Source organism: Lynx canadensis, chromosome F1 (genome assembly GCF_007474595.2).
Source record: "Lynx canadensis isolate LIC74 chromosome F1, mLynCan4.pri.v2, whole genome shotgun sequence".
In the NCBI taxonomy this organism is placed as follows: Eukaryota; Metazoa; Chordata; class Mammalia; order Carnivora; family Felidae; genus Lynx; species Lynx canadensis.
In genome coordinates, this window is record NC_044319.2 from 7,355,928 (window position 1) to 7,368,127 (window position 12,200).

The window sequence follows — 12,200 nt, forward strand, 5'->3', positions numbered from 1 at the left end:
TGAATCTGGTGTATTTTTTATTTCATTTATTGAGTTCTTCATTTCTGATTGATGCTTTTTAATGTTTATTCATTTTTTTTGAGAGAGAGAAAGAACAAGTGGGGAAGGGGCAGAGAGAGAGGGGACAGAAGATCCCAAGTGGGCTCCACACTGACAGCAGACAGCCTGATGTGGGGCTCAGACTCCAAAAAAGCAACATCATGACTTGAGCTGAAGTCAGACGCTTAACTGACTAAGCCACCCAGGTGCTCCTGACTGATTCTTTTTCATATTTTGTATCTCTATGTTAAGGGTCTCACTTATGTCCTCCACTCTTCTCAAGGCCTGTGAGTATCTTTATGATAATTATTTAAAATTGTCTATATAGCAGATTACTTATCTTGTTGGTTTAGTTCTCTTGCTGTGGTTTTGTCTTGTTCTTTCATTTGGGACATATTCTTCTGTCTCCTCATTTTGTCTAACTCTGTGTCTATTTCTCTGAGTTAGGGAAGTCAATTCCATCTCCTGCTTTTGAAAGTAGTGGCCTTATGAAGAAGAGGTCCTGTAGTTCTCTGCAGTGCTGTGTTCCTGTTCACCAGAACCTGACATTTCAGGGGTGTCTCCTTTGTGTGTTGTATGCACCCTGCTCTTGTTGCTGTGCTGCTTTTGCCTTCAGTCCAGTTGTCTGCAGCGGTTCTCTTTGCCTCTTATGGGCAGGATTTGGTCCCTGTGATCTTAGTAGGCCAGTCTGGGGCCACCTTGGGCTTGAGTTGAGTCAGAAAAGATGTTTGCCAGAGATGTAATAGCCCTGAACTACAGGGCACTTTACCTGTGTTGTCCTCTGAGAAGCTTTTGTTGGTGGGAGGGGCCACAGTCTGACTGGCGTGTGTAGTTATTTTTCCATGTCCCCAGGGCAGGAGTTACTTTCCAGCGGTGATGGCCCCTGTGGGGGTCGCTTGCACACTGCCAGGCTTGTGGCACCACTTCGGATGGGCTCTGGCCAAAGGCATATATTGGATGGGGTAGATCTGCAAAGTTTATGGGGTGGGAGGTTTTGTGTTAGCAAGGTTTGCACTAGGCCTCTGGGGGAGGGGATCTGTAGTGTTGAGCAGGCCTTCCTGGAGGGGCTGGATCTACCAAATCGTGGGGGTCAGCGTATAGTATAAGCAAGTTAGGTAGCAAGTGTGGGTGCTGTGCTTGTTCCTGCAGGTGCATGTGTGCTTATACTGGGGGACAGGGGGGAGAAATTGCACCTGCCAGCTCCTTTGTTCCTGGAGAGGTCTTCCAAGGATGTCTGTCTCAAATCTCCCTCCCATATGCCCGAGGTGTTTTTCAAACTGCTGCTTCTATGTTGTATCTGTTTGTTGTGCTGTTGCTTTAAGGGCAGGGACTCAGCTTCCTCTCATCCTCCTGGCTCTCCCGAAACCCAGTTGGCTGGATTATTCATGTTCCAGTTTGGGGGCACCTGGGTGGCTCAGTTCATTAAGCCTCCAACTTCAGCTCAGGTCAAGATCTCATCATTCTTGAGTTTGAGCTCTGCATCAACCTCTCTGCTGTCAGCACAGAACCCGCTTCAGATCCTCTGTCCCCTGCCTCTCTCTGCCCCTCCTCCATTTACATGCTCTCTCTCTCTCTCTCTCTCAAAAATAAATAAGCATCATTTTAAACAGTTCCAGGTTTTAAGTCTTGTTGGTTGTAAGAACTCACAGAATTCAGCCCCTCTGGTTTTCAAAGCCAAATGTTATGGGGATTTGTGTCCCCCCTGCAGGCTCCCTGACTTGAGGGTCTATTGTTCTCTTCCATGTGGCCTCTCCTCTTCCTTTACTTAGAGAATTTGTTCTGGCAGTCTTCGGGTTCTTTTCTGGGTTGTATCCACTAATATGTGTGTCTGTGGGACAAAGTGCACTTCTGCTCCTTCTACTCTTCTACGTCTTCCCTGGAAGTCCTCCCTCTTTCTTTTTTGTCTTCACCCTCCTCATGCTTCTTTCTCCCCTGATTGTTTTTTTTTTTTCTTTCTGGGTCAGCATCTGGAAATATCGAGCCAAGGAAAGTGTGCCTTCCTGTCACTAGATCACCTTGTCAAGGTGGACTGACCGGGTGGAGTATACAACCAGGAAGGAGCATGGGGAAACTACCAGTCACGCTTTCCCCTCTTCTCTGAACAAGGCTGGGATTGTGACTTAAACTGACCTTTCTCTCTAGGGTGGCAGCCTCAGCTACCTGACCTGAGCCCACTTTTTCCCTCCAGGGACCCAAGGTGCGCTTGTTCAAACCTCTCAGGATAAGCCCAGTACCTAATCTAGTGTTGTAAAATGCACATGAGCTCAGACAAAACTGAGTTTACATCCCAGCTCTGTAGCATTCCATCTAACTGAATGACACCTGGCTACTTGGAGCCTTATTACCCTCATGCCGCTCTCGCAGGATTGCTCATTGATGGTGATGTGTAATGTTAATTGTGAAAGTACTTAAAAAAATTTTTGGTAATGTTTATTCTTGAGAGAGAGAAAGAGAGAGTGAGCATGAGTGGGGAGGGACAGAGAGAGAGAGAGAGAGAGAGAGAGGGAGACACAAAATCTGAAGCTGGCTCCAGGCTGTCAGCACAGAGCCTGATGTGGGGCTTGAACTCATGGACCATGAGATCATGACCTGAGCTGAAGTCAGATGCTTAACGACTGAGCCACCCAGGTGCCCTGATTGTGGAAGTACTTTTAAACTATAATATGCAGATAAAGGATAATAGCTACAATTGTAATACTTCCTCTACTGCCCTCCTGCCTGTCTCCAAAAAGAAAGCTACAGTGCTCTTCACTTAATCCAGTTATAAGCCTCGAATTAATAAGGCTTTAATCTGATCTTTCTAGATTTATAGAAACAGAGATCTGCTATTGCCTACTCAAAGTCACCGTCATGTTCTCCGCAGCTCTTTCTTCAGAGGTCAATTTAAAAGTTAATGCAAATGAGGGGCTCCTGTGTGGCTCAGTCGGTTGAGCATCCGACTTCAGCTCAGGTCATGATCTCCTGGTTCATGGGTTTGAGCCCCACATTGGGCTCTGTGCTGAAGGCTTGGAGCTGGGAGCCTGCTTTGGATTCTGTGTCTCCCACTCTCTCTGCCCTTCCCCCGCACTTCTCTCTCTCTCTCTCTCTCTCTCTCTCTCTCAAAAATAAATAAACAGTAAAAAAAAGTTAATTCAAATGAAACATCTAAGTGACAAAAAATTTAAAAGTATTCAAAAACTGAAAGAGGCATCAAAAGGACACAGGAGACAATTTACAGGAGCCTCCACTGACAATATATGCAACAATGTGAGCATCACAATGAACAATGATGGGATAGATTACAACACTTTGAATTAAAAAAGTGAGGGCACCTGAGTGGCTCAGTTGGTTGGGTGTTTGACTCTTGATTTTAACTCTGATCATAATCTCATGGTCTTGAGACTGAGCCCCATGTCAGGCTCCATGTTGGGCATGGAGCCTGCTTAAGGTCTTCTCTCTCTCTCTCTCTCTCTCTGTCTCAAAAAAAAAAAAAAAAAAAACAAAAAAAAAAAAAAAAAAAAATCTAAAAGCCCAAAAAAAAAAAACAATTTTTTAAAAAAAATAAAAAAATGGGTGCTAGGAGAAGGAAAAGCTTTTCCTTACAGAAGAATACCAAATAACAAATACAGAATTAATGATAGGAAGTTATCAACAAGGTAGATTTAGTCAAGAATTAGAAATGGATGGAAGGCAGATCAGTGAGTGAAATGTTAGGGGATAGGATATTTATGCCATCTACAGGTACCTCTGTACAAGTTATTTGTTACTTATAGAGGGACAAAAAATACTGATTAGTAGAGAAATCTGGCAGACACTCCCTTCCCAAAGTGACCAAACTTAGCATCTTGAGTAGTGGGACAACCCAATATCATGTGTCACCTCATGTGATGCACTTGGAAGGACACATTATCTAGGTAGTGTTCCTGCCAAAAATATTTAACCTAAATCTAATTATGAGGCATCAGTCAAGCACATCAAATCGAGCAATATTTAGAGAAATGACTAAACCTAGGTTCTTCTAATTCATCAATATCAAGGAAAACAAAACAAAAAAAGGCTAGTTTTTTCTCCTAAAGAGACATGACAGCTAAATACAATGAGTGAACATTAATTGGATCTTGGATCCTTAAAAACATAAAAGAAAGAAAAAGAAAGAAAGAAGGGAGGGAGGGAAGGAAGGAGGGAGGGAGGGAAGGAAGAAGGGAAGGAAGGAAGGAAGGAAGGAAGGAAGGAAGGAAGGAAGGAAGGAGAGAGAGAAAGAAAAGAAAAGAAAAGAAAAGAAAAGAAAAGAAAAGAAAAGAAAAAAGAAAAGAAAAGAAAAGAAAGAAACTGGGTTTATCCTTTATGGACCTTATTAATACAACTGGGGAAATTTGAATGTTAGATAACCCACCATATTATTATTAAATTGCCTATGTGATAATTGTTTTTAATTTATTAAACTTTTTTTAATGTTTATTTATTATTTTTGAGAGAGAGAGAGAGAGTCCCAGTGGGGGAGGGGCAGAGAGAGAGGGAGACACAGAATCCGAAGCAGGCTCCAGGCTCTGAGCCATCAGCACACAGCTCAATGTGGGGCTTGAACTCACCAACTGTGAGATCATGACCCAAGCTGAAGTCAGATGCTTAACCGACTGAGCCACCCAGGCACCCCGTTTTTCATTTATTTAGAAACATGGCTTCTTGGGGTGCCTGGGTGACTCAGTCTGTTAAAAGTGTTCGACTTCGGCTCAGGTCATGATCTCATGGTCTGTAGGTTTGAGCCCCACATCGTGCTCTGTGCTGACAGCTCGGAGCCTGGACCCTGCTTCAGATTCTGTGTCTCCCTCTCTCTCTGCCCCTCCCCTGCTTGTGCTCTCTCTCTCTCTCTCTCTCTCTCTCTCTCTCTCTATCAAAAGTAAGTAAACATTTAAAAAATTAAAAAAAAAAAAGAAACATGGCTTCTTTGTTAGAAACATGCTGGAGATTCAGAGATAAATTATTCTGATGCCTACAACTTACTTTCAAATGGTTTTCTAAAAAGTGTGGGTATGTATGTGTCGTTTCATACGTATGCACAGCATTCTTTCTTGCAACGAATATATTTATGCTCTCTTCCTCTTGCAACTTTTCTGTGGATTTGAAATTTTTCAAAATCAGAAGTTGGCAAAAAAGTATTAAAACTATTAGCAATTACTTCACTAGTCATTTCAGTATTCCACAATGTCAATCCCTATACCAGATTAAGAATTATCAGGACACTGTTAGCCAGCCAGACCTCACTGGTATCTTTACTGCTATCTTTCACAGGTAAAGTCGCCTTAGCCCCAAATCTTAGGAAAATAAAACCTATATCTCCGCTGCATTAAAGGAAACTTACATAGGTCTGTGTCAATGGTTTTCATGTCTAGAGGTGGCCACTGAATCTGGCACATGGGTAGCAGCTTATCTTCTACATCAATGCCAGAGACTTTAGTAACTTTGAGAAGGTTAACTTCTGCCTCGTCAACCTTGGGCTTTAAATTACAGCCAGATGACCCAAAGTGAGGGAATAAAATCTGGATCATTTTACTTTGAGTCCACATCTAATTGTATTGATGAGCTAAGGCCTTCTGTTCAGTTTCATTGATTAATGCCACCGGTCAGCTAACATGTATGGAATGAAAGTCAGCCAGTTGACTGCCATGTGCCTCCATACATAATCAAGTCCTAATAAGTGATCCATTGCAGTAGGCAATGAAAGGTACATGACATTCACTCTGAAGATGTCACAAAGGTCCTAGTTTATAGGCCTTTTAACCAATATATGTAAAATCTTTGTAGTAATTGTGCTATATCAGTCTGAGAACCTCAAGAAATTTTTCTTAGTTATAAGTTTTCAGATTGTAAGTTATTTTTAAAAATATGTCTTTTAGGGGCAGCTGGGTGGTTCAGTTAAGCGTCCGACTTTGGCTCAGATCGTGATATCACAGTTTGTGGGTTTGAGCCCCACATCAGGCTCTGTGCTGACAGCTCAGAGCCTGGAGCCTGCTTCGGATTCTCTCTCTCTCTCTCTCTCTCTCTCTCTCTGTCTCTCTCTCTCTCTGCCTCTCCCCCACTTGCACTCTGTGTGTGTGTGTCTCTCTCTCTCTCAAAAATAAACATTAAAAAAATGTCTTTTATTTAGTGCTTACTATGAAGCAGGCTCTGAGCAAAGCACTTCATAGAGATTATTATCTCTTGTAATCTTCAGAATAACTTTTTTTTTCCAGAAGTCAAAACAGATTTGAAGAGGTTAGTCATTTGTGTAGGGTCACACAGCTACTAACTGGAAAAGCTGCACTTTTGCCTACCTTATAATGAGTCATTTACTCTTAAAATAGAGAGTATTTTCACTGTAGAGAAATATTTTCTCTACAGTGTTTCCAGGAGTGCCTGGGTGGCTCAGGTGGTTGAGTGTCCGACTCTTGATTTCCGACTCTTGATTTGGGCTCAGGTCATGATCTCATGGTCGTGGGATCAAGCCCAGTGTTGGGCTCTGCGCTGACAGCATGGAGCTGCTTAGGATTATCTCTGTCTGTCTGTCTGTCTCTCTCTCTCTCTCAAAATAAATAAATGAACATTTAAAAAAACCATTCTCTCCCTCTTCTCCTGGTCCTCCCCAGCTCACACCCATGCCTGCTCTCTAAATAAATAAATAAATAAATAAATAAATAAATAAATAAATAAAACTACATTTATAATATTCTCCAAATCAAGTGTGAGAATAGATTCATAAACATTCTTGTATTTGCCAGCTTACGCATGCCATGCTTTAAAGCTAGCAAATGCAGGGACTACATTTTTTGGTCCCTTAGTGGACGGAAAGCACAGATAGTTCTTTAAGAAGCTAAACTATTGTTTCCGGATTAAAAAAGAAATCTTGGTGATCACATTAAGTTTGGAGAATAAATACATATTATTAATAAGAACAGCTAGAGTTCTATTTTAAAATCTATTAACAATGTAAAACGCGTTTTAAAAATGTATTTATTCCGCATGAGCTCCCTGGACTCACGGTTCAAATCATTTGCAGGTTATCTCCAAGTACCATAAAAAGAGGTATAAAAAGGTTTTAGCTGTATTGCGTCTTTGTCTATTCAGCCTTTCCCCTTGTTGTCAGGTGTCAGAAATAGTGCTACAGCCTTTGGGCATACTTCTTTCAGACATGGTGCAAGCATGCATTCTAGGGATTTGCCCAAAGGTGAATTTTAATGAGATCTGCCTACTTCTTCCTTGCTTGCCAAGTAGGGGGACAGAGAGGGCTGTCAATGCCTGGAAATGCATTCTGCGTGTATGCTAATTAGATCCGCGTCCTGGAGAGTAGCCAGCTATTGGCCGTTAAAGGAAATAAAATGATAGGTCCCAGAAATAAGTCATTTCAAAGCTGATTTCTAGAGGCATCTTCTAACATGGGCATGGAAGACAAGCTCTGTGTCACTGAGGAGCCATCACCGTCCCTAGGTCACTTGAAGAGGGGAAAGTGAGGAGGTGAGCAGGGGCTCTCCCTGGAATTCATTACCCACACACCAGTGTGTCCCCAGACCTGGGGTGGTGTGTCTATTTTTATTTTTAGCATGAAATCAAAATTTACTTTGATATTCGGTTAAAAAAAAAACCAAAAAACAACAATACAGATGATAAATTTGGTCTTTCTTGGCTTCTAGGGAATTTCACTCCTCTTCTTCCAGGGTTTCCGGGCCATTCTTGTGTTATTCACCTGGCCCCCTTTCTCTACCATCCAGACATGATTAGATGTTTTCTGTAATTGGCTTTGACCCAGTTCTCCTCTCTTGAAAAGTCTCTCTTGGTAATCTTACCCACTTCTATGGCTTCATTAATGGGAAAAAATTATTAGAATGTCTGTGAAGTAGAAAAAAAAGAAAGACTAGATGATGCATGTCAACCAAGGAAAAGAAAGAGAAACAGAAAAAGAACAAAGGACTTTATCTGGGGATCGCAGAAATGCAATTCAGGGAGCACAGATTCTGGAGTAACCAGAAAAGCATCGTGGTCACGTGGGAAAAGCAAGAGGTTTATATGAGAAAGGAGGGGTTAATCACATAATTTAGGTAAAGAAGAGAAGTGAAAACAAAACAAAAGGACCTGCTAATCTGATGCTGACCAGTTGAGCTGCTTCTGATTATTAACTTATTGATGATTTTATTGGTGCTATCAAATGACACTGTCCCTTCCATGTATGAATTAACCTCACTGTCCTCCTATGATCCAAACGCCAGTTGCACTGTTGAAATTCTATGAGCAGCTGCTAGTTGAAGAGTTCATTAGTTGGAAAGGAAAATGGGACTTCAAAGTGGAGTCTCTTACATGCAGAAATTTTATAAAATTCGACATCATCATCAGGCTGAGGAATGCTTCGTACTCCACAGTGTAGCGCTCTGATGAACCCTTCCTTGAATAATGTTTTTTAATTTTTTTAAGTTTATTTATTTATTTTGAGAAAGCACGGGAGGGCCAGAGAGAGAGGGAGAGAGAGAGAATCCCCCAAGCAGGCTCTGCACTGTCAAAATGGAGCCTGATGCAGGGCTCGAACCCAGGAATTGTTTGTGACCTGAGCCGATACCAAGAGTCAGACGCTTAACTGACCGAGCCACTCAGATGCCCCTTGAATAATGTTTTTAAATGCAGAAATTAAAACACATAGGATTGCAACCAGTAATGTTGAAATAAAGTTGTCAAAATATTTTTTTAATTTGTGAAATAAAAATGTATATTGTGCACTACTGATGCGTGAAATAACAACCACCAGAATTACAAAGTAGTGATGAGTATTTGAGCTGTTTGTTGTAACTGTACCATGGTATGAAAATTCTCTGTGACAGAGTCATGGGTTCTTCTAATATTCCTGGTGGGGTATTGTCTGTCTTCATAACTGAAGGGAATGTTGAACTTCAGTTAGAGATTCGGGAAAGTAAAGATCCAGTTCATAGAGTCCCATGAATTCTATCCATGTGTCCAAGGTTAAGAATACCTAGTCTAGAGATTTCTAGATGAGATTGGAAATCCTCATTTGTATGCCTTCCAGAAAGCCACAGGGCATGCCATGAGGGAAGGGATGGTGCAGAGCCAACCAACTACAGTTGGGTTGTCACTCCACATCCCTCATCCTGTCCATTTGGTTTATCTGGGCTTCTAGAGTCTCCTCTTTAATACCTCAGTGTGTCTGTTATATTGAAGTGAAATTGAAGCCAGTCCCTTCTCTTTTGTAGAGGCTATTGTGTTTCAGTTTTGTTTTTTGGAGGGACTGTCTCTCATTTGATTTCTAAATATCATCTGTAGTTATAGAGGAGACTGAAATTGCTGATTATCTGGGGCCATTTCCTCATGCTATTAACACAGACAGTTGGGCTTTAAATGTGGATAGAGTTAAAACATCCAACTTCAACCTCAGCCAAAGATTTTGAGATAGATTTAAAAAAACAAACCCCCTCTCCACCTTTTTGACTTGGTCTCACCTCGGCTTCCCAAACACTGTGTTCTTCTGGACCTCTCTTGCCTTCCCACCTCTTTGTTGGTCCCTTCTGAATCTTCATATCTGTTTCACACTCTACCAACCAGAGAAGTGTAGGCATTCCCCCCATGTTAGGCTTTGAGCTAGTTTTCTCTTCATTTCTTCCCCTTGATAATCTTTCCTGACCCTTGGTCTACCTCCTTGCCCATGTTCCTTGTCAATTTCAATGGACCCCTGCCCCCTTCCATCTTTCCAGTTGTTCCAATTTCAGTGAAACTCAGCAGATATTGTTTGGATACTTCCTGTGCCTTAAGCAATATGTTAGGCACTGTGGCTACAAAACTGAACCAGGGGAGCAGGTCCCTGCCTTCAAGCACCCTACAAATCTATCAGAGGAAGTCAGCCTTGAACAAGTAATTTTAGGAGCAGGATAGGACAGAGGGGAAGTAACAGGTCATGCAGGGGCTGGTGATAAGGGAGATCTAGCCTAGTTTGGGGGGATAGGGAAGTCTATCAGAAGAACTAATGTTGAAATTAGGACCTTAAAGGTTAATTGAGAGATAATAGTGTAGGAATGAGGATTGGGAAGATGCACACGAAATGCCAAAGTCTGGAGAAAATAGAGGAAAGGAGATAACGATGTCTAGTGTGGCTTTGGTGTAAAAGCCACAGAAGGCCTTTGCGTTCAGTGAGGCTACAGAGAGGCAGGCCCAGACTGGTGAACACTCGCCAACCATGTCGGGGGGTTGGGGGGAGACATCATCCTAAGGACAGTGGGGAAGCCCATGGGAGGCTTTCATCAGGCAGCAGAGTGCTTAAGTTTACGTTTTTAAATGATTAACCCAGCTGCGGTATGGAACATGGTTTGGAGGGGCAAGAATCCATGTAAGGAGACCATGGGAGGTGGTTAAGAGACAACGTGGCGGTCCTGCAAGAACATCTGTCATCCTTGACCCCTGCCTGTTTCTCTTTCACCTTCTCCTCAAGCCAATCAAACACTAAATCTTTTCGGACTTGGTTTCTCAAACCTCCATTGACTGCACGCTTCTCTTCATTCCCACTGATCAAATTCCGGACTTCCTGTTTTCTTTCCACTGACTTGCCATCTCTGGGTCTCCTTTTTCACCTTCCAGTGGCATACAGCGTGCCTGAGGGTGAGCCCCTAATGAACTTGGCTGCTCCCAGATGCACCAAAATGAAGCCCACGCTCTCCTCTTCCTGGCTCACAGCCACCGTGTGGTCCCTGCAGGCGCTGCCCGCCCTCTCCACCGGGCATGCTCCTGTGTCTGAGGCGAGGACACTGTTTGACAGGCTCCTCTCTCTACCTGGAACACCTGTCTCTTCCAGCTCACCCATAAAATCCCACCTTGGAAGACTCATTTCCAGTCCTACTCCTCCAATTCCAGATGCCGCCAGCCTCCGACCAGAATTAATTTTTCCTTCCTGCCGCGTGCCAATGGGACTTCAGATGATGCATTATCTATCCAATTAAACTTCTTACTCTTGTTTCACCATTTCGTAGCGGTCTACTTCCTGCTTGAATTATTAGGTAGGAGATAGGCTCTCTTTCTCTAGATCGTAAATTTCAGAGGACTAGGGAGATTTGTCACAGTCCGTTCCGAGTCTCCTGTCCTGTGCTTATCAGGCCTCAACAAACGTTAAATTTGATTGCGGATGGCGGCAGGCTGATGAGATCCCCGAACTGTGGATGTCTCTGGGTCACATACCCACATCCGTTCTGGCTGTGATAATCATCAAACGCACAAGAACATTTTACTCAGAGTATTGCTTTTATTTCTAAAACGGCTGAATGGAACAAGTGTCATTAAGAGGAGCAGCTAACCGTTCTAGTGAGAAGTGCTGGATTCCGTGTTGAAAGCTGAAATTCATTCCATAGGTATTTCTTGAGCTCTAATTATGTATCCAGCACTGGGGATGCATAGCCGTAAATGAGACAGATCTCTGCTCGGGAAGCACTTATAGGTATTTTCATGAATATGAAGTTTTCCATCAAGAGTTGACAGGTCTTAAACTGGGAAAAAAAAGAGTTCATTCCTTTATTAAAACATGATGTGTCAGAAGCGAAACCACACAGTCTCAACCACAGCACCAAGCAGAGCCAGGCACAGCGAATGTGTTGTCCATATACAAGGAAGTATAAAAAGAAAAAACACATTTATTAGGATACCTTTGTTGTATTTTATTTAAGGTTTGGTTATTGCTACTATGGAATATATTCCTTATCTCCAACTTTAATAAAACCCTGCAATAGGCAGTTTTAAGAATTTCTTTATATCCTTTAGCTGGGAAGAATCAGTAGAGATGTTAAGCAGTAATAATAGTATTTCTTATTTTTATTTTCTAACAGTAATAAAACTCACAATATTTCAGTTTCTAAATTAGTTCTATATATGCCAAACATTGTACTAGAAACTGGAAACATGCAAAACTTAATTTACAGCCTACAGTAGCTCACAGAAGTACTCTTATATTTCAGAATTGCATTACTGTTGGAAAAATAGGAATAAATTACTAGAGGAAGATGCTTGTGTAGGAAGCTCTGAATTTTTCTTTCAAGGCTAGTTTGAAGCTGGACATTAGAGACATATACCATGATTTTCTGAAATACAAGCAAAAACTGGGGAAAAACGGAGCCTAAGCTCTCAGAACTGGGAAGGTTAGCATAGGGGAAATGTAAGAGGCCTTTGGTGGA

General features: G+C 42.2%; 1 protein-coding gene across 1 annotated transcript in view; it reads left to right on the top strand.

Moving 5' to 3' along the window:
- The window catches only part of PLD5 (phospholipase D family member 5), a 352,020-nt gene that overhangs the window by 152,827 nt on the left and 186,993 nt on the right, over positions 1-12,200 (top strand). The window contains exon 9 of the mRNA XM_032591872.1: positions 10,621-10,789. Within this exon, the coding sequence (XP_032447763.1) occupies positions 10,621-10,789 (169 nt within the window). The remainder of the gene's footprint in view (positions 1-10,620; positions 10,790-12,200) is intronic.